General features: G+C 41.8%; 1 protein-coding gene across 2 annotated transcripts; it reads right to left on the bottom strand.

Annotated features, from left to right (window-relative positions):
* Positions 1 to 875: 875 nt before the first annotated feature.
* rab11fip4a (RAB11 family interacting protein 4 (class II) a) lies at positions 876 to 23,036 on the bottom strand. Of its 2 annotated transcripts, XM_076752080.1 has the most exons (15): positions 22,751 to 23,036; positions 15,079 to 15,166; positions 14,642 to 14,730; positions 11,628 to 11,791; positions 11,216 to 11,377; positions 10,428 to 10,562; positions 9,783 to 9,818; positions 9,411 to 9,519; positions 8,562 to 8,665; positions 7,893 to 8,033; positions 6,912 to 6,993; positions 6,454 to 6,591; positions 6,236 to 6,376; positions 4,375 to 4,518; positions 876 to 4,286 (listed from the first exon to the last, which is right to left on the bottom strand). In XM_076752080.1, the coding sequence occupies exons 1-15, from the start codon at positions 22,901 to 22,903 to the stop codon at positions 4,170 to 4,172; spliced, it is 1,803 nt and encodes a 600-aa protein (XP_076608195.1). In that variant the 5' UTR covers positions 22,904 to 23,036; the 3' UTR covers positions 876 to 4,169. The 2 variants fall into 2 exon arrangements, with proteins under 2 accessions (XP_076608195.1, XP_076608194.1); XM_076752079.1 differs by lacking the exons at positions 14,642 to 14,730; positions 15,079 to 15,166; positions 22,751 to 23,036 and adding an exon at positions 13,819 to 14,040.
* Positions 23,037 to 23,293: the final 257 nt, after the last annotated feature.

Here is a 23,293-nt window from a genome sequence, read left to right as displayed (position 1 = left end):
AGTTAGAAAGTGCTGGAACTGAACAATCATTAATGTTATCAGTTACACTTGCACATAGTTTTCTCCCAGTACGAATAAAAACGTCTGCGGTGAAAACAGTGTAGGCATTTGTATGGATGAAGCATATATGCTTGAAACAGCAAAAATCCTCAATCCTTTTGGGAGTAACTGTACTTCTCTTTGGATTAGCCAGAATACCAACTGGGCAGTGGGCAACCACAGGGGTCTCAAAAAGCTCAGGTCCATTCAACCTCAGATGGTCTGTTGGTTTTGGGATTTGAATAATAAATAAGATCAACTAAAGCAAGTGGTTTTTTTTTTTTTTTTCCATTGAAGACATGTTTTTGACATGTGACAGTAGGAAAAGTACACGTGTAAATAATAAAGTACATGATGGCTGAATTCCATTTAGCTGCTTCACTTTCAGGGCCCTGGCATTGTTCTTGTTGGCTCACTGGAACACTTGAACAGAAGCATTGTTATTGCAGGAACACCTGTGATTTCCTGACTGTCACATGTCAAAATGTCTGCCTAGACACGTGGTTTTGTTTTGCAGAGGTTCCCCGTCAAATTCCACTTTTAATACTTTCACCGTTGTTGCAATATGTGTGCCCTGAAATACACAGAGAAAAGCCGGGAGCTAGGAGTTTCATTCCAGCTGTGCAGTACTGGATGGTTTTCGGGTCCCTGTCTGCATCATGCTTGATGGGAATTTACGTGACCGGGCATGTTACGCAGGTGTTACGCGCCCAGCGGAAACTGGGGGTTAGGGGTGATGTATGTATACCAAGCACAAAGAGCAGGAGACAGGTCAATAAGGGTCCAACAGCCCAGAGAGCTTTGAACCCTGCTGGAGAGAGAACAAACAACCAGACTTTGTCATGCCAAAGCAAATGGATTTTATTTACACATCTAGTTTGTATAACATGGTCAACCAGAATTCCATGTGCAAGAGACAAGTAAAAGAAAGCACATGAGCACATGTGAGTTGTGACAAACTGTAATGTTTTGTCATTATATTTGATATTATTATTCCAGGTAAATACTTTGGCTATGACATTTTTAAGTGTGCTATATATTATTCAGTTCATATTATAATCTACAACATGTATTTTCTTATTTTGTGTCAAAAAGACTTTTAATAAGCAGAATGACTTGCACATAAATGGTTAACTAGATTCTGTACAACATTTACAGTGTATGACATAACAAATACTGTGTCATAAAGTAAAAATGCCAATATAAAAAAAGTTCACTTACAACAATGGACCAATCAGAGCTGGACTGCTTAAATGACATTTGTTCGTACCTCGTATGCAAATGCACAAAACATGGAAAAGAACAAGCAACTAAACTGTGAAAAAAAATCACTGGGTGAACAATTTGTGCAATGAAGCAAAACTTTTGGAACTTCATAGAGTGCTCACTGTACAGCTCAGGGCTGCTCTCCTCACTGTGACACACCCGTGGAATACTGTGTGGGTGTGTTTGGCTACCTTATCTAGGTCATCCTGTGTGTGTGAACAAACATTTAAGTTTAATATTTTGGTTAAATTATTTGAAGTGAGACTAATTTACAACATAGGTAGAATAAAGTGGTTCCTGAAGACACTGAAGGCAGCTTAGAGATCAGCTTTCAGTATCCCTGTTTGAAATCAGTAGTTTGCTTATCTAGGTGCTTTTTTTCTGCAGAATGCTGCAAAGTTAAATATAGTAATATAAATATAGTAAATAATCCTAATTTAAAGATGGCCAGTGGAGTTTTCTTGGTTACAAAGTTCTGCTTAGTGTTACTCGTCAAAAACATCCTTCAGGCTGAACAAAATTTATTGAGTTTTCTTCCCCAGAAAGCATTTGCAAAGCCAATTTTTCCACATTTTAATTCTTGTATAGTTTACGTCCATGTTTACTAGCCTGCAGTCGTCTTCACTGCCTTTGTCCCTTACACTTGATGGCACATTACAGCCACAAACTGTCAAACATCAGAGTAGTAGTGTGAAACCACATGAGCTGTGTGCTTGTGAACACCCACAACACAAACAAAACATTGCTCCGTAGCACTAATAGTGGTCAAAAGTTTCTAAAGAGCCGAGACCCTGCAGAAACTCTACTGACAGTAAACTCAATCATCTGGGGAGGAAAACTGGCCAATAACTCTGTATGATGAACGCTTGTCATTTGTTTCTGTGCATGAAAACAGTGAAATGTTAAGATTTGGCACATAACGTTGGCTTTTGGCACCTTTAAATACCTTTAACATGAGAGGCCTTCAGACACCCATCCTGGTTAAAGGACTGTAACACTGCACTGAATTGTTCCTCAAAGGCTCATTGGACAAGTTAGTGACATTTTGACAACTACTAAAGATTGATTTGGCGTAGCATACACTCTATATTAATCATAGAGACGTTCAGCTGTGTTGACAGCCTAATTAAAGGGTTAGAAGCTAAAAGTGGAGAACTTGTGTCACCTAAAGGTCCATATCAGTGTTTATGCATGTTGTAACCATTTCCTAAATATGCAAAAATACTTCACGTTACTTTTGACCATTTTACACATATTTTCTTTCAGCATTTTTAAAAGACGTATTTCAACATCCTCTGCACGACAGTCAAAGATGCTGCTCAGAGGAGCCGGGCAGAAGGACTGTTATGCGTTCAGAAATAGAGATACACATAGTGAATTAGTGTGCTTTAGAGAAGTATTTCAGAGCTAGGCTAGCTCTTCCCCCTGCTTTCAGTCTTTATGCTACGCTAAGCTAACCATGTCCTGACTCCAGGTCTGTACGAACACAAAGCCATGAGACTGATGCTTATTTTCTCATCTAATCTCTAAGCATTACTTCCAAAATTTTGTACTATTCTTTTGAGCGTTTCTTCTCCTCTGATGCTTCCACTGGTTTCCATTTATTCCCATACAGTGTGAAAATGCTTGTATATAATGGCAGACTGGTTTGAAAAATCCGCTCAGCACCACCACATAATATGACTTTCAGTGATTAAATAAACACGATGTTCACATGAGTACTGAACTCAAGCAGATGTCAAGTCTCTACAAGTTTTACAAAGGAAACAGCTGCCTGGAAGATGGTTAAAAACACTTTCAAAACGTTAAACATTATGGACTGCTTTGGAAAATGGTTTGTAGGAAACATGCAAAAACACTGACACAGTCCTTTATGTCCTACTCCCACTCCTTAAATCTAGCCTCTGATTTAGTCTGGACCCCCAATGAGTGACAGCCCAGGTATGATCAATAATTCTAGAGTTCTGTATTGAACTATTAGTACTGTGTACTGTGTCCGTGTCTGTACTGCGTTTCAGTAGTTTCAAATGTACAATTATAAAACACTGGTGGACAGATTAAACATGGCACAGTAGTTCTACAGTGATTCACAGATTGCCTCAATAAATGTTTGGTTCTAGTGATATACGAAAATCATTAGATATACATTCGTGTGTGTGTGTGTGTGTGTGTGTGTGTGTGTGTGTGTGTGTGTGTGTGTGTGTGTGTGTGTGTGCGCACCCGAGTAACTACATTTGTGAGCAACAGTTTCAGTCATAAGGAGTGACAACATTTAGGACATTCATAATTTAGGCTCAAATTTAAAGTTATAATCCTTAAGATCTGCATGAAATCAAACTGGTTTTTATTCTATTTATGGTCAAATATTTTCTGCATTAGTTGTTTCATGTATTTACATTATGTAATGAGCTTTCTATACAGTTGTTGTTGCTGTTGGTGGCGAGTCCGCCATTCAAGTGCTGGATTCAAACTGCCTTCACACATGAGGGATTCAAAGGAAACAACTATCACTGCTATCAGCCTCAGTGTTTACTGCTGACTCTTATGCCATATCACAGCTGTGTTAACTTACTGCTAATGCTAACCCAACGTTTCCTAATGTTGCTGTGAAGATGTCACCGCTCCTGTTAGCGCTCCTGTTGTATTTCTGACCATATTGCACAGCTCTCAAAGAGTGCCTGCTGGCCCAGAATTCTGGGACCTTCTCAATGGTAAACTGCATCTAAACTGCTGTTTCCTCTGTACCCATGTGTCTCAACCAGGGCTGAAATCTTAAGGATTATACTTTAAGGAACAAGCTAATAGCCAGGTAATGGAAGATCTCCACAACTACAGTATTACAAGGATGTGTGTGTGTTTGGCGTTTAACTCTTGATCTCCAGGATGGAGGGGTTATGGTCGAGAATGGCCAGAATGATTTTGTCCATGTACTGCCTCAGACGCAGGTTGATCTCCTCCTGCTCCTTCAGAGCGTCGACCAGCTGAGAGAGACAGAGAGCGAGGATTGCATCAGAGGAGCGGTCAAATCAAAACACCAGCATTCCAACCATCCACCAACAGCAGACTAACCTCGTCCCTGGATGCGTTGTCAATCTCAGCTGCCAGGCACTGAGCCTTGGTCTGACAGGCAAACAGGTTCTTCGCCTCGTACAAACTCAGACTGAGAATCTGAGCGTTCAGGTCGTCGTTCTGATCCCGCAGCTTATGGTTCTCCTAAGGAAGAAAAGAGATAACGGTTACCTTCAGAGGGGACATTTTCAGAACTATGCTTATTTGCTTTCTTGCCTTTGTTTCAGAAATGGTCTGATCGTCCGTTACATGTGCTCCCCTTTGAGGTCTGTTTCGTCTTTGTTTCGTCAGTTTAGTCTGTTCAATTCTTTTCAGTTGAGCGCAGTTAGCATAGCCTGCGTTAGTTGACTTCTTTTTTGGGCCCAGAACTTTACTGTATGTTTTGAAGACTGTTCATTTCATTTTTGAGTAAATAAAACCTGTGTTGTTTTGTTATTAATTGACCTGCGATTCCTCATGCCTGCCAGTTTGGTCCCTCACATGACCTAAAAACACTTTTAACTAACCTTCAGCACTAATTTGTTGAGATGTCTCCAGATTTGCAACATTTCTAAATGCAACATCCGAGCATTTCTGCAGCCTCTGGTGGACTCGTGCATTGACCATCTTCTTGTTACTGTTATTTCTCTTACATACGATCATCGGTCAGCACTGACCCCCCCTGCTCTGCATAAGATTGAGACAGATAGGGAGACCGAACTGGGTATCGCTTTGTCCAATGAATGGTGCATCGTTGCATTAGATGCAATAAACCCACCCTCCCGTGCGAGGCTTTAACCTCATTCAGTTCAAAGTACTTCATAGGATCCATCTTAGCAAAACTAGATTATCAAAGATCTATCCACAGTCTGTCTTTGATCTCATAACAGAGATACTGGAATTGACTCTGGACCCATCGCCTCAGGTTGCTTTGCTGTCTTTGGTGTCCCTGCCGAGGGTGTTAGAATGTCTGCTAAACAAACTAATGTAATTTCCTCTGCCTCTTTAACTGCATGTCGTCGAATTCTGCTCTTATGGAAAAATCGTTCAGCCCCCTCAAATACGTCCTGCCATTTCTGAAATTGGAAAAGATCAAATTTGCTGTCTGTGTGAGAAATTTTACAAACACCGGCAGCCTCTTGTCTCTCACTTCCAAACAATGCAATCTATCCCAATGGACTAGAGTGCTGCAAGTATGATTGGATGTCAAGATTATGGATTGCTCCAGAGAAAAGGTGGAGGGGGGCATATACTATAACTGTGAGTACATAGATACAATTACTTTGCTATTTGTATCCACTTCGTTTATTTAATTCTAATTATCATTATGGATTATTAATGTATTTATCATTATTTTGTTGGGAGGGGATTGCTGGGGGGATGGGAGGATATTACTGTCTACAAAGAAGATGTTGTCTTTCAGCGTGGGAGTTTGGACTGAAAATATGAGAGGAGACTATAAAGCTCTTTGATTTGACATGCTCAGGTTGCACAGCGGCATCCTGTGGCCGTGGTCGTCGAAGCAGTCGAGCAGTAGCGGAAGTCAGAAACCCACAAAAAAACATAAACGTAAATGGATGATATACAATCCGTGGCAACAACAAGCACACCCAAGCTGTGTTCACCACTTTTTACTGTCCCCTGGAAACGCTTCAATTGTCATTTTGTATATTTGCAGCTTCTGTATTTGGTTATATTTTCTGCAGTTGCGGTGTGTTTTCGAAATGGTGTATCTATGATAAGACAGTACTGGCCAATAACATCCTTGTCAATCTACTGGCCAGAATCTAACAGGTTCAAGTTTCTATGTTAGGGAATACGTGTAGAAAACAGAACAAGTGCCATCAGGATAGAAGAACGAGTGCGTGCTGTGTGTGTAAACCTGTTTCAGCCTCTTGACTTCATGCTCCATTTCGATGGTCCTGGCGTTGTACTCAGACAGCCCTTTACCCTGTCCTGGATGCTCCAGCTCCAACTTAAAACACTGCAGATACTCCAGCTCCCGACGGAGATCATCTATCAACTGCAGAGAAAAGCTCCGATTAGATGGAACTCCTGAACATTCCCCATGTTCTGTTCCTGCTCTCTCGAGCGCCTCACCTCCTGCATGGCCTCTTTTTCCTTCTGAAACTCATGGCGGTTATGCCACAGCTTGTCCATTATCTTCCTGTAGAGGTCCATCTCATCTTTCAGTCTCAGACTAGTGTCCTCCAGCTTGTCTGTCATCCTCTGCTTCTCCTGGAGAGGAAAGAGGGACACAACCAAAATCAAAGAGTTAAAGGATAATTCTGCTTTATTCCAGTTTGGGATCAATTTCTTTTTAGTTTTGCACAACAATTCTATTAGTTGCAATAAAACTGTCGCCATTGTCATTGCTGAATTCCGAGCACACAGTGACAATAAGTCAGTCTATGTCGGTATTGCTGCATTCCCAGATCTCAGTAAATGAACTTGGTGTTCAATGTTAACATTAGTTACAGGAATGATGGCCAAAACTACAAAAAAATGACACCCAAGTTCCAATAAACTGCATAATCCTTTTAGTAAATCACACTCACCTGGTCTAGCTTCTCAGTCTGTGACTTGAGTCTGCAAACATTTAACTTCATCTCTCCATTCTCATCTTCTAGTTGTTGCACCCTGTAGAGACACACACACACACACACACACACACACACACACACACACACACACACACACACACACACAGATGCTCTGTTAATGCTCAAAATCCCACCAAAAGATGCTTTAACAGTAGCTGAACATAGCTGAAGCTTTTCCAGGGGAACTACTTTCCTTTTTCAGACAGTCAACAAAGAAACCCATTTAGCTAACATTTATTTATTTTTTGCTTTCACTGTACAGCAGAGGCTGACATGATATGGCAGAAAGAAAGTGGAGCATGACATACAACAAAGGTTGCCAACGTTGCCGTGGCCCCAGTATGGCCTTATTTGTATCTGCCAAGCTCATAAGAGCATGATTTGTCACATCACAACTAGTTTGGAAACCAGTTCTGGTCCAATATTCAACTTACACAAGTGTGATGTGGAAACTTGAAGCCTCCAGTGTGCAAACATTGAGAATGGATATTTCAGCGAAGTAGGAGAAATCTTGTGTGAGCAGTTAAACTTTGGAAGTGAAAAATAATTCATAGATTCTGGAATTTTAAACAAACTTGAATCTTTAACATAATTTGTTGGTCTCTATGAAATAAGCGACTTGTGGTCATTTCTGAAATGAAAAACAAAACAACATGACAAATAACAAAAATTGTAAGGGTGAGGAACAAAGCTATTTCCCAAGAGTTTTAGAAGCAAGACCCAGCATTGTGTGCCTCATCAGTCTGTGGTGGTCTGTGGCAGCATTGTACAGTTTGGACAGTTTAACTTTTGAGAGTAACGTTACTTACAGCCTTATTTACATAAGCAATAAGTAAGTTTAAGACCCACAGTCAGAAACAAAGCCAGCAGCAGCATCTGTGAGGTTTGGTTTTATGGTGGAAATTTCACTTCATGGCGTATCGTTCAGGAGTTTACCTGTTACAGAGCAGGTCTATCTCCAGGTTTCTGTCCCGCTCCATTTTGCTGTAAACCTCCCGGTGCCTCTTCATCTCCTCCTCCAGACTCTGATCTGCCTTGGCCTCTGCATCCTTCACCTGCTCCTCCAGCTCATGGACCCTGGGGTGCAAACAAAGACAGTGTGAGGAAAAAAACAACATAACTTGCAGTGAAAACATGCAGTGTTTGACACAGTGGCAAAACACTGGCATCAGGTTGGGTTAGATGAAACTGAAGGATTTCCAGATGAGGTTGTATCACCAACAGATCAAACTATTAGACATGTTAATGTATCTGTATGTGAATTTACTATGTGAGGAACAGATTTCACGTTAGACGACAAACTCACATCATAAAGACACACTGAATGTTCACATCACCTGTGAAAAACGTCAAATTCCTAAGAAAAATCACAAGTGAAACTGTATCTATGTGATGAATTCACATACAGGCACACGTGGTTCATGCTGCAGCATTTCACTGTGATGTATTCAAATATAAGCAGAATGTGGTTTTCAAACATTTCTCACTTGAAATGTGTGTGAAAACATGAATGGCATGTGTTATTTTTGTAAGAGTAAACAGGACTAATTTAAGGCCAACATAAAAAAAGAATAAATCAAGGATTCAGTGTGTGTGTTCTCCTACCTGTGTACAAGATGTGTGTTCTCCTGTTTGAGTTTAGACTTGAGGTCACCGTTGGCCAGGCTGTCGCTTTCCAACTCTGTCACCTTCTTCTCCAGATAACTGACCTGAGGCAGACAACCAGGCTTTTAACCTACCACACATGTATGACGCCTGTGGTGAAAATGAGCACCTGGTGTTTTGCATACTTTGAATCATAGATATTTCTAATGTCTTTCGTTAGATACATCTGTACTCAAACTGTCAGCTCCTCCTAACTGGAAGTCATGGAGCTCCAACTCAATGCACACAAGGTCAAGAGGTTCACTTAGCTGTCAGCTAGTCTCCTGCTTTTATTCCATGGGCTTAAACATGACAGCACACATGTGTACTGTGCAGCATGTCAGCGTTTCCCCTCAGAGGCTGAGGAGACAAGGTCATCACTTTTTATCTGTCTCTGCAAAGCCACATTAAAAAGAGCCTGCAACACAACACACACCCTGTAGAACGGTGTAATTCCCTTATTTGTTTTTGTAGTCCTTGGTTGCTAAAATAATCTACATGAATTGAATGCTTTTTGTTTTAGTTTGCATTATTATAGTTAAAATCATTTTAAGATCAATAAAAACCACTGAGGAACACGTAATATTAAAACTCACATATGTGAAGGAGCTATGATGAAATGAAGTATTGGCCTATGTGATTATTGAGTCCCCTGTCCACTACTACCACTGCTTCTTCTTGGCAGGTGAACCTCATAAAGTAGGTTTGGATTTGAGACAAACAGGTCATTATAACGGGGCTAATAGTTTTCACTGACTTTCATCGAAAAAAAAGTACAATAACCGCCTGCATTTTTGTGTGCGTTAGTACTTTCTCTGTGATGTCGAGGTCGCAGGAGTCGATGCTGTCTGTGAACAGATCCTCAGTGCTGCTGCCCTGACTGGACCCAAACACACTGTGGTTGGCCTGAAACAGCTGACTGCAGGGAGAAGAGGACACATTGGAAACCAGCAGCACGGACAGAGGACATTATTACCCATTATACATGATGATGATCATACACTGAACGTGCCAGCTCCTGAACCTGCTCTGCCTTTATACGACTCTGTTTATCACCCAATAGCTAACTGCTGAACCGCTCACTGTGATCCGTTACAAGTGACTGGCTGCCCCCCCCCCCCCGCAGATTCACTGCAGCATTTTCGTTTAAAGGGTCATTAGTAGGAAGGTCAGGTCACTTACCGTCCAAATGCTGTGCTGGAAATCTTTCTATTAGGGCTGAAAAAAGAGACACACAGACAGTAACACAGTTTTTAAGACTGCTCTAACCACTGCTTACTGCTATAACAATTATTAAAACTAGCTACTGCTACTACACTGCTGCTTCTGCAAGCTCTGGTCACAATTCAAGCATCAAATATTGAATGAGGAGAAACATAAATAATAATAGATACATCAAACAAAGAACATCAAGCCGTTTGCCTCTGAGTCTACTACAACTGGTACTCACTGATGTGCCATGTGCTTTTTTTTTTTTGCCAAACTGTTCTTTGTTGTTCAGTTGCACTGCGTCTCACACACAGAGACACAAAAACTTGCAGCCAACCGCCCAACCAGACTGGGATACGGTTGCTATAGCAACAGCTCAGGCTCACCCTTTGATGTGGGTGCAGCGTCTGGTGCCAAGAATGCATAAGAGGGTGGGATTTGGGTGGAAGGCTTCTGCGTATGAGCATTGTTAAATCAGGGTGATGCTGAGGCAGCAGCTTCTCTCCCCTCTCCTTGTCACCTCCCATCCACCACTGTTTGGTCCCACTAAGCGTTTGTGTTCATTCTGCTGTCTTCATGTGTTGTGTGTTTTCGTGTGCGTGTGTGATTGTGCTGTACCTGTTGGCTTTGAGGTTTCGAAGCCGAGCCTCCAGGTCATTTAGTAGATTCACTTTCTTGCAGCACTGAGAACAGTAGACGTCCAGCAGCTCGCTGTTATACAGCTGCCTCATCTTCTGCGGAGTCTGCCCAGCACTGCAATTACAAACATCAATATGTTGAAGTGAAATGTATAACCATGCTAAAAATATTGATTGATAGGATATTAAATAAAGTTGATTATCAAATGTGTGACCAAGGAATGACAAGAGCTATGCTGGTTCAGGAAGATCTTTTTGTTCCTTTTTTTAATTGTCTGGCCAAAGTACAACACACTATAAAGAGCTTGCACTGCAGTGATGCTTGGACCGAGGCATCCATTGGCTCTTTTCACTTCAGACATTTTAATTTGTCACTTCGAACATAAAAAAAAAGGTCTAAGTATCAAAATCCACCATTGCTGCTGGTGATTAATTCTGCCCAGGCCCAGTTCATCTCATACAAGCCTATTGTGACTTGTCATGGTAGAGGAAGCTCAGGTGTTACTCATAAGATCATAAGATGAACGAGGGCGGTTCAAGTGTCCCCGTAAGTCACGACAGTGTGACAGTGAGTCAACATGTATAATGTCAGGATCCTGAAACTGAATTCAAGCCATCGCTCATTTTAGAATTTATACCAGCGCTGTTTGTAATGTCTTCCATGACAAAGGCCAACACAGAGTGACTCCTCCTGACACTTCTTGAAAGATATGCTTAAGACATGAGAGAATGTGACTGAGGGCGTGTGCTTCTAATCCAACCACCAACCTGGAGGGAAGGGAGGATCCCAGGTCTGAGAAGCCATTTGTCCGGGTGTCATCTTCAGGGCAAGGACTGCTGGGAGTAAAGTCCACATCCTCTCCCTCACCATAGTCCTCAAACTGCTCCTCCCCAGAGATGACGGACGCAGACGCAGAGCCAATCAGGCGGCTAGAGTTGAATAGCAGGGAGTACAGGAAGAGTGGTTAATCCAACAAAAAAAAGAACAACAACAACAACAATCCCCTGAATACTAATGAAAATCAATAATCAGACGAATGCATTTAAAGTCACTTCTTTTCTTCCACTTGTCATTTTCATTTCTTTTTGGACAACAAGATGACAGTGATTCACATTTTTCATCATACAGCTCCTGACACTGACTCACAGTCACTAGTTCTCAGATGTTGCTGTGACTGACCTGTCTTGTCGTGTTGGATCCAAAGAGTCAGAGCTGCTGGCGTTTTCAGCGCTGCTGTCCATCTCACACTCCCCATCAGCCCCACAGCTCTCACCATACACACTGCATTCTGGGTAGGACCGCGTACACATGATAATGGGAGGGCCCAACTTGGCCTCGCCGTTCTACACATACAAAAGGTAAGCAGCATGTCAACAAATGTTAAATTAAAGTATGCTCAAAAGCAGGTAGCAACATTAAATAAATCTGCAGTCTACCCACTGTGCTGTTCTGTGTACAGGGTACTGTGTGCACCATTTAGGACAAAGACAGCACATTCTGAGGCCTCTGTAATGACTGCACAATCACAGGGCAACTGGCAGGGAAATCCAAGATGTACTGGCACATTTTGCTACACATCACGCTAATGTTTTTCCTCACCGACTTCTTAGATTATATCTGTATTTTCTGAGACTCATACTGTGGTCCCAGTTGAGCCAACAGTTCAAGCATCTCTTCAGTTTGTCATTAAGCCTATTTCTGAAGCCTGAGACACCTTTTAAATGTTAGTACAAAGCATTAAGAAATCTGCCCTTACAGAGAACTCTCCAACCTTAAACCTACATTAAAACAGCTGTGAAGCAGCTCTAACTTACACCTCAAATAAGATCATGACATTTCTACAGGACACAGAAACTGCTTAAAGCATGGGTGCAGTTCAAACCACAGCTCCTGGAGACACAGCGGTGCGGTTTAAGAGACCATCTGATTTTGTTCTTTTCAACACTTAAAACTTGAAGCCCTGCTAAGTTAAATACAGAGCAAGTTTATGTTATGTTTGTAACAACTCATTTCCGATAGTTGCCTCTGATTTTGCTTCACACTTAAACCCCAGTGCAGTTCATTAGTTGGCCTGGAGTGAAATGTGTCTTGAATAGAGTTAAGTTCAACTTGCAGACACCTTGTGATAGGACAGGACACGTCTAGCACTTGACCTGGAGACGGCCTCCTGGGTTGGTTTGCCAGAAAAGTGGGATATAGCATGCACCAGATCTGTGTGTTATTAATTATGCACATGCCTGTCTGGCTCCTACCAACTGAGGTGCAGGGCAAGGTACACACCCTGTCTCTTTCTCTCACATACAGACACACACATTTTCATCTGCAATGACAAAACAGGTGATTTCATACCTTTATTCTAAAGACTTTGCTTTGTTTTCCTTTGGTGTAGACACATGCATGCACACACACACACACACATATACTTCCACACTGTCAAGCAGACATGGTATTGTCTCTGAGGGAACGCTGTGTAGCTTTCATTCATCAATTATACACATGTTTTTGTCTAACATGAATTAGAAAATATTTTGATCTAGGACAAAGAGGAGACTAAATGAGGTATTCAAAATGACTTGAAGGTAAGATCTTCCTCCAGGGATGTGTGCTCTAATGCTGACCTCACAATGAAACATATCTGAAGTGGGTGACATTTATGGGAAAATAACAGCATTTTGCTGTGCACCTCCAGCATTGACAGGCACAACAACTTCCACCTTTATGGCTGAGTTCCAATGTTCACCCTGAGCTGTGATTAAAACAACATATTTGGAAAGCCCCATTGAAAGACACATAAGTAGACTTTGTGCTGGTTAGGAACATGTGTTTGTATACTTCCAGGATTTTTTTCTTGCCATTGCATTGTAACATCACAATGCTGTGAATTGTAGCTTTTGTCCTTAAACAAAGCTTTGTTAGGAGGTAAGTTTGTGACCAAACATTTCTCAGCATAGCTTCCCTCACAACATCCCCCTCGGCAGAGGTCTTTTAATTAGGACAATTACTGAAAACACCTGTGTGAATCTACAACACCCTACACCAAACTGCATGTACCAATAAGAACAACAGAGGTGGAAGCTGTCCCGCCCCAACAGGTGCAACATAACTGACTACAGAGTGAGGAAATGTCACTCAAGTTCAGTTGGTACACTCAAAGTCCTGAGAAGAGGTCTAATTAGCCAAACTAAATGAAAACACCTGTGCATGTGAACCAGGAGCAGACACAGACTTCAGCAGTTCAATCACTAAAATTCTTCAAAATTCATAACCATTTTACTTCCTGGACTATACCAATCTAAAAGCAAGAACAAATGATCTCTGTGAAAAAATCCTCTCAATCTGACACACACATGCACACCCACACACACCTTACCAATCAAGTGTGCATGCCACGTGTCTCCTCTCCAGTCCCCATCCACCAGTCACACCACTGTGTGTGTGTATGTGTGAGTGTGTCATCCAAATGTGAAACATATATTATCCTTTATCATGGAGGTCCAGTGTATTCCTGAATCTTGAAGGCTCAGCGTGTTCAAAGCTTGAACACAGGCATCCCTTACACACATGTATCACTGCAGCTCAGTCATTCTCATTTGAAAACAAACTGATGCTTTAGCCGAGACAAAGCCACACCTCCATTTCTCTCTCTCTCTCTCTCTCTCTCTCTCTCTCTCTCTCTCTCTCTCTCTCTCTCTCTCTCTCCTGTTGCTAGGCAACTGTTCAGCTGGACTGATCTCTGGTGGTAACATAATCTATTATGCACTCCAACACACAGTACTCACAGCAGTTTATGATATATAGCATAACTCACTGAAAAATAAATATGCTGGTATGATGTAATGGTAGGAATGACAAAAATGAACAAATACTGAAGATATGGCCAAAATCTGAAACAAGACAAATAAAGAGAAAGTCAAACTTTTGACTCTCCAGCTCTTCAGCTCCATGTTACCCAAGCACACAGTGCACAACTACTACTAGCAAGTAGACTGGTGAGTGAATTACATCAGTATTGGCACGCAGTCCTGATGCTGGATCGGATCGGTCTCAACTCCCTTAAAAATGCACTGCAACTTAGCTTTTTTAAAATGGAGGACACAATTTGTGAAACACGTATGTTCTTATTGAGTATGTATCCACTTTAAAGCCAGAAAACAGACTCAAAGCTTCACCATCAAAGTGTGAAAAGTCTGTACCTGGTAAACATAACCGTTGTCAGTAACAGACGGCTGGTTGGAGGTAACACTGCGAGGACCCACAGCCATCTTCAATATCTCCTCACAACCTGGCAGGAGGAGAGCAGGAAGACAGGCAGGCAGGAAGGCAGGAAAAAGAAAGAAAGAAAGAAAGAAAGAAAGAAAGAAAGAAAGAAAGAAAGAAAGAAAAAAAGAAAGACATTTTTGCTTTTTTGCAGAGAATAAGAATATTGACACCACTCAATGTCAGTCGGGTCAACAATGTAAATATGACGCAATAACCAGCAACCAGTTAGCTTAGCTCAGCATAAAGAATGGAAATGTGGAAAGAGTTAGCATGGCTCTGTCCAAAGCCAACAATATTCAGCTGCAGTATTTAGTTAACTCTCTGCTTTACCTCTTTCATACATCATTGACATCTACGGCACATTTCCTACCTTTGATGGCAAACACTCCGTGACAAAAGTCTTTGAAGTTGATCTTGCCATGGGCGTTAGGATCCAGGTACCTGGTTAACTTCTTCACCTGCGGGAGACAGAAGTCAGTCAAATTTGCCTCAATGATCTTTACAATATGGACACAATATTGCTCCCTCTATCCTAAGACCCTCCACAGCTTTCCAAAGTTGAATTTGGGGGAAGATACATCCAACAATTCCTGGAACTTTGAAAAATGACAAACCAGACATTCACACCACTGCACGCATGATTGGCCACTGCAGAGGTCAGAAAGTAAGCAGGGTTTGAACACATTCAACAGTACGAATGTCTTCCAGGAAATACTTTCCCAAGGAGTCCACTGTTATCAACATATTTAAACAATTCATAGCATCCTGCTCCTCTCTATGACAGCAGTGTTTTACCCTGTATTTTCTGCTGGCTTGCAGACATTGCCTCCTTTTGTATGTATATTTTTGGTTAAAGGCTCTTTACATAAAGTGCATCACGAAGAGCAACTACATCAGAATTCAAATTTACTTCTACAAAACTAGAAGTAAACAGTGATCCAGTCTGAGTGTATCTTGGTGATGTGAGCCCCACATTTCAGAAGAGCTCCTCTGGTATCGTCTGTGCCCTTAATGGCATGTTGATTAAGGTAGGAGAGGACAGAGAAGACACCTCACAGACTTACTTTCACATGCTCTGTAGCCCTAGACTGTTCAGAAAAATCAAGTCTTAAATCACAACATCATAGAGACCAAGGCTGTGGCAAGCTGTTTTCATGCAGGTGACAACTACTGTTACAGGCTACTACTGGCACTGTCACACAGGTTATTGTGTGCAATGGTGCATCCACTTCACAGCAACTGTGCACATTGATGGACTAATTCAAGCCACATATGCACTGTGGGACAATAAAGACCGCTAATAATAAAGACTGCTTTTACTGCTTACTGGGTCTGCAGTGCCAACTTAATGTCATTTTTATGGACTTTATCAAAGAGTACCAGCTGCTGAGAGACCTCATTAGCTACGATGATGCATAACCTTGTTGCTGTTGATGTCACTTGATGTGACGATCTTATCACAGGACCTTGGAGAGTGAAAGAAATGCTGCATTTCAGCAGGGAAATTTCACATTTCTTCATTCAGTGATATGCTTTTAAATGACATACAAATATCTAATAAGAAAATGGAAACCTAGTACTTTGTCAGGAAGGTGGTCAGTGTCCATGTTGGTGAGGGTGCTGGTCCTGCAGCAAAGAGCAGGAGCCCGTTCAAGATGCCTCTATTTAAGATGCATCTGTTATATAACTAAAATTATAATTCATGAGGATTCCAGTTTTTTTTTGTAGCTAAACGCAAATCATCACAGCCAGAGCTTCTGCTCAAAATAGAATTTCTTGTAGGTCTGCTTCTGTGCTATAGTCACAGAGGACACTTAAATCCAAACATGTATCCATCCTGCATGTCTGCAGTGATATGTGAATGTCATCACAGAAACTCTTTCCACAGAGATTTTCTCTTTCAACTGTGAGTTCTCCTCATTTAGAGAGTAAATGAAGGGGGCCTGAAAACACCATGTCGGGATTCCCTTCTACAGGATGGGTAAAGATGTGATGAAGGTCAAAGACTGTCTTCAATGCTGTTTCACGAAGCGTCTATGTATCAGGGAAATGTGTTTGATTAAATCTAACAGGTTTTAAAGTGTGAAAGAAGAGGAGGACCAGAGAGAAGCAAAAAATAAACATGACAGATGGCGATAAAGATAGAGAGAAGCATGATGGAGGTGTGAAAAAATGAAAGATCCAGAGGAGGAGAGTGGAAAGAAGCCTGTGAGCAGTGCGTGTCAGTCAACAGGTTTAACACGCACTCTAATTATCTGATAAGTATGAACAGCAAAATTCAATATTGTTTGATTTAAGACTTATCATGACTTAACTATAACGTGACACTTTATGTGATGGGGTACTATATACACCATATTCAGTTGTGACATGAGCACTGATGATGCATTTAACCTTAAAATTAACAGAATTTCCCTCTGGAACACATGACCCTGGACCCCCCTCGAAGGTCTGAGGTCCACTCATGATAGCCTCACAAACTCCTGTGGGAAACACTGTTTGATAATACTCTTAAATCAGTATTTGATTGTTTTGGTCACTTGGGGCCCGCAGAACAAGCTGTAAACACATCATTGACTTCATAAGGTCATATACAGTAGAATATACCACAGAGCTCATCATTTGTACCAATGCTCATATTGATTACAGCAGCTGTAACTCCATTTACGAGCTTAGTCCTGAGCTTTTCAACCAAGACAAGGTCAACTGTCAGGTATTTTGTTTTACTTGTTAACATCCAGTTGTGTCATAAAGTTTGATGTGTTTGCCGACATGGCGTCAGGGCACTGAGCACTGCTGACGGCCCGTTCAGCCTCCCCTCGACTCAGCTTATTTCTGCCCCTTCATCAGCTACTCTTCAAACACGCAGTGGATGAAACATTTCCTTTGGTTGAAATAACTTTACAGTTACACTCAGCAGGTATTCTGAATACCAATTGGATACAGGCTTTGATGTTGAAGTTAGCTTTGATGGGAGAGGGTTTGTGAGTCTGGATGAATACATCAATATGACCCACTGAGAGCACAGTGCATACTGTAGAAATACACTGGAATACACATACTGTCTGACAACTATTATCTCTTACACACACAGCCACACATCCCAGAGCTCAGTGTCACATCATCACACAGGCTTAAATGCAGATGTCAACATGCTGTGCCGAAATCTAATGCTGTTCTGTGTCATCCATTTAACATCAAAGTCCTACAGACTCTTTAAAGCCAGACAGGCAGTAACCAGTGTCAGCTAATCTCTAATTACATTATTATACAGCTGAAGCTCTGACACAGAGGGCACCACTTTTTATCAGTAATTCTTATATAAAACTAGACAAAAACATTGTTCTACTACCACAGGTTCTAATTAAGGTACATATGCCTAATGCATACATGTAATAAAATAAAAAGTCTGTTTTAGATGCTTCTGCATCTACAGATGTGCATCCCACATTACAGCATTCCTTGAATATTTCTTATTTGTTCTAATATTTTGTTTAATGTCAGTGAAGAGCGGAGTGTCACTGTGGTTCTGTGGTCACAGGACGTTCAGACTGGATTGGGACAGCCTCTCTTCAAATGCCCCAACAATCAAATAGTCAAGTTCAAATACAGTTTTCAGCCAACCGCAGCACTTCAGAGACGTTTGAAAATCCCACTGAGTGTGAGCAATACCCCACATGCTTTGTATACGGCTGCAGCTAATGATTATTTTCATTATCAATTAATCTGCCTATCATTTTCTCAATTAATCAATTCATTGTTCGCTCTATAAAATCAGACCAGACCAGGCTCAGACCAGAAATCATTTTGGTGTGGTGCAGAAATATCTTGTTTGTTTGTTTGTTTGTTTTTTTTGTTTTTTTTTGTAAGCTTAACAGTCAATATTTCAGGTCACGTACTTTCATTGACTCACTCAGGCAACAGTGACCGCTATGTGAGACCCAAAGCTACAGGAACATCGTTAGGAATCACGTATGATTTGTTTTACATTTTGTCTGTATTGGTATATAGGATGGCAGCAGCCTGTGTTTTAGAGAATTCAGTGAAGGTTATGGAGGATTTGCTTGCAGCCAAAACTTGGGTAAATTATATCAAAATACACCTGTAATAGGAAATAATAGCGATGACTAATAACACTGGTGGCCAGTGGGGTGGCTGGTGGTGACTATGGCCAGTAATTGAGCTGTATTTGATCTTCCCACTGCAAAGCTCTCAATGCAGTTCTGTTTGGCTGCAAACTCATATCTCAGACTCTGAAGAACTCTGTTGTTAACATAATGAAAACAGTACACATCAGCAGTAGACTTTAACTGTAAGTACAACTTGAACTGCATCACTACATGATGATAAGGTCATTCTGGCAAAAGGAAAGCAATAATATTCACTGTGGTGGAGTGCTTATCTCAAGGAAATTTCAAACATCTGCAAACAGATTTTTTGTCATACTGAAATGAATGGAAAGCAATGACTGCCTGAAAGTTAAAAGAAACACATGAAACTCTGCAACAATGTTGTATTCTTTGGAAAATGTTGTGAGGGAATAAATGTGTAAGAGTAATCGTTAAGTATCAGAAAAGACTACTTGCAGGGATAAAATGAGCATAACATGGTTTGGCCATTTGAGGAAAGCAAGACTCAAATGATGTTTTAGGGCACAAGAAAACAATGTTTCCTGGTACAAATAATACTGAACAAATACAGGAATAACAAAGACTTGCATCGAATCCATTCTGTGTGCTCTGATAAATATTGTATGTGTGCCTGAGTGCAGTCCAGCAGCAGCAGTGTGGTTAAAACATGAGGAATAAAGATGCTATTTCATGCTGTATGTGGTGATCTGATGCTCACTGCAGTGAACTGAACAATACAGAAACAGATGTTTCTGGATGTGTCGGAGAAGAGGACGTTCTTTTCCAAATAAAACAAATGTAAATACACGCCTGCTGCGGTGAGCACCATCTCACAGGCTGTTTTCTGCTGCTAGGCGGATCGCTTCATTACTCAACAACCGACCAATCCGCTCCTCGTGGAGCTCTCGTCACCATGGTGACAAAGAACACAGAGATAAGAGGAGCCATGAGAGGGGAGGAGGAAGATGAAGAAGTAGCTTCCTCTGAGTACGACTGAGTTATTTTTAGTCATGTGTTCAGGGCGCTCAGCCGCCATGACAGCTTAAAGAAAAATCTACTCTCACTGTAAGATATCATTTGTCTGTGATACTTAGTTCATCCAGGATTTAATCCGCATCCTCTGCTTCTGATCCCCATTCCTCCACTGGGTTCACTTTCTTTCTCTTCCTAGATCGTGTTTTACACGGCAGTCTCCAAATACCCTGGTGTGACTAAACAGGAGTTATTCTAAACGCAGGTATACCGAATACCCGAGGAACTGAGTGGTAGTCTTCTTGACCGTGAAGGAGGCCAGTCCATCCTTCACCTGAAAACATGTCTTTCAGGGAATTGCATGTTATAGCCAAGAGGAGAAGTGGTGCTACAACATAGTCTTTACATTCATGCTCACCATCTTCCAAAACAACGTAAATGTTGGCTGTGGCAGATAAACATCTCAGGTCACCTGCCACCATGGCATGTATGTTTTTCTTATATTAATAACTATACCATTTAAAAAGCAATTCATGAGTTAAGAATAGTCAGGGATTAAGGTTACATATCCCTACTGTCAGATGTCAGTGACATGGAGGATAAAAAAAAATGAGTGGCAGAAAGAATTTTCTCAAACTCATATAATTGCATTGTATTGTTACTGTACGGAATTACTTCTTCTAACCACATCACTGCAGAATGAGTTTCATAGCATATTGAAATTAATGAAATCTGGACACAGTTTTGGCAAACACACTCACCACTCACAGTTTAATCCTACATATGTATCTACATTCCATTACAAAGAGACTTTCACTCTGTAAACAATCCACGGGCTTTAACAGACTGATAAACTGGGCAGAGACAGTGTGCAGCACTGTTTGGAAGCAGCTCTCTCCAACCATCGCTCCAAACTCACTAGCCAGCCAAAACCTTTAAACTAATGAGGACAGACACTGTATTTCACTCCGGATCTTAAGATATGATAATGTAATAGAATAGTACGCTGCAGAATCATGGGGTAGGCAAATGATTAATCAAGAGTTAGTGGCAACCCTGCTAGCTCCAGGTTCAGTGCCATAGGGACAGCCCTCACACTGCTAAACCTGGGACTGGCAGAGCGCTCTCCATGGTGCTGAACCTAAGGCTGCCACTGGCTGCCACACCCCTGCCAGGACTGTCAGACCGCAAGAGGCAAAACTAGATACAACATTTACATAACTGGAGTCCCTTTGGAGCTAATCTCTGCAGCTTCTGAAGCACTCCCACCTCACTGCACCTGCACACAACATAAACCTTGTGCACATTTGACTTTATCAACTGTGTGTTTAGGATTAAGAATCTAAAATGATCCTGTGCCCCTGGTTTAGTAACGTGGCATTTGTGCTGCTGGTGCTGAAGCTAAAAAAAAGTGAACATAGCGACATGGAAATATAAGTAGCTTGGCTGGCTGCACCAGCATGGGCACAGAGTCACATGGTGTGGGCAGAAATGCACATCTTGTGACATACACTTCAAATCAATAATACCAAAATCATCAGGGGTCCCAAACCCCACATGGGAGTGCCAGATAAATCTAAAACACCCTTAGATTTATCTGGCAACCCCACAAGAATATGACCCAGATAGGACATATAAAACCAAATTGAGGTTTCGTCTTTGGTGAAACACTGAATAGATTAGAAGATTGTACGTTTTCCCTCATCAGACCTCTAAAATGATCCAAATGAACTAATCCGCGACAAGAAAATCACTCTTTGCAACAAGGGGAAGTTGCTTCATGTTAGGTGTTCACACAAATAATGTAAAACAATGTTGAGAACCACTGCCCTAAATGAATAAGTACGAGGGCTACACACTTTTTCAGCACTGCTAACTAACTAACAGAGTTCATCCAGACAGACCTCTGAAGTCTCTTCACCTCATTGCATGTGATCTGATCCAACTACAACAAGCCAATGAGATCTCAGTTGATGGCCTCCACATCACTCTTGCCGCAACGCTTCATTGTCTGTTTCAGGAAAATCAATAAAGGAACTGTTTATTGGAATGTTTCTTTCCAGTTAATTAAACACCTGACGAATTAAGAATACCTCTTCAAATTATACATGCAAAACCAAATACTGCCATAAAGCAGTCTTGTTTACTGACTGTACCCTTGTATGGTTGTTGAACATTAGTGGCAGAATCAGCAGCACCAAAGAGAGTCTCTTCATTGTAGGTTATGATGATTCAACACCAAAAACCTCATATTTACCACTGCTGTTTCAGGTCACTGTGACATTTTCTGCTCTTAAACTGTACTGTAGAAGTACTAGAAACACAGTTTGATATCAAAACACATTTGGTCTGTGACAGATAAAGAAAAATACACCGGATGGGTGCAGACTGGCAAAAGCCCAAAAGCACTTTTAAGTAAAAGTGTGTTAGTACAGACTTAACCTTTAAACACTGCAAGGCCAGAGTTAGGCTTTTAGAAGATGAATATGGGAAATGAATACCAGTGTTATTAGTCCAAAGTTCACTCAAAAAACATTTCCTATAGCTGTCAGCTTGATGGCCATCTGTTAAACTCCATGCATGGTTTTCTAGTGTTAAACAGCATAACCTGGAGAACACCTGACTCCTATCATGGAGACAGACAGAATTAAGACGACAGCTCGGTTGCAGTCGTCTGTCGTGTCTGTCACACAGAAGTCCACCAGCCCAGCAAAGACGCTGCTAGCTCACGTCCAGGTAATGAGTCGCTACATGCTAACACCTCTAGCACACCTGTGACATTTAACGCGTAGGACAGGTTGTCTGTCTGCTGTTGTCAGGCGCTGCTGAGGTCGACCACTCACCACTTGTTACTAAATATCCCTATCAAAATGCCGGTCGAGCGACCACAGCTTGTTACACACTCTATCCACAGCTACTCGGTCCTCCTCAGCCGCTCACCTCGTCTCCTTGACCGAACTGAAGACCGAGGTCCACCAAGTGCTCCACCCGGATGAAGCCGTCAGCATCCTCGTCACACACGTCGAAGACCTCCTTGAGCCTCCTCAGAAACTGCAAGAGCTGCTCTTGGTCGGGAAACGCATGTCCTTCCATCGCAGAGCCGGTTTCGTCGGCGGAAGGTTTCTTTCTCCCGGACAAACGGGCTGTTAAAGATTCGGCTTGACGGTCGCCATCATCGTTCCCGTCGTCAGCTCCGCCGGACCGACTGGCGCTGCTGCTGTGACATAGCATCGCTTGTTGAAGAGGCGCGAGTAACGGAAAAAGCCGATGATTTACGACATGGGCACGAGGCAATGCGTCACAAGGCAGCTGCTGATTAATAATCCAGGTGTGTTGCCGCCCGCCTCCTGCCACAGTAAAAGGGAATATTGACCTGAAATACCCTCTCGGTGGTTCTGTTAAAGCTGTCTCTCCTCTCCAGCTCCACTGAAGGCCATGCAGCGTCAGAAACGTGTATAACAGGGTGGAAGCCCATGGATGACA

The sequence above is a fragment of the Chaetodon auriga genome, chromosome 16 (genome assembly GCF_051107435.1).
Source record: "Chaetodon auriga isolate fChaAug3 chromosome 16, fChaAug3.hap1, whole genome shotgun sequence".
Lineage (NCBI taxonomy): Eukaryota > Metazoa > Chordata > Actinopteri > Chaetodontiformes > Chaetodontidae > Chaetodon > Chaetodon auriga.
The sequence above is the reverse complement of the archived record's forward strand: the minus strand, read 5'-3'. Positions and strand labels throughout refer to the sequence as shown.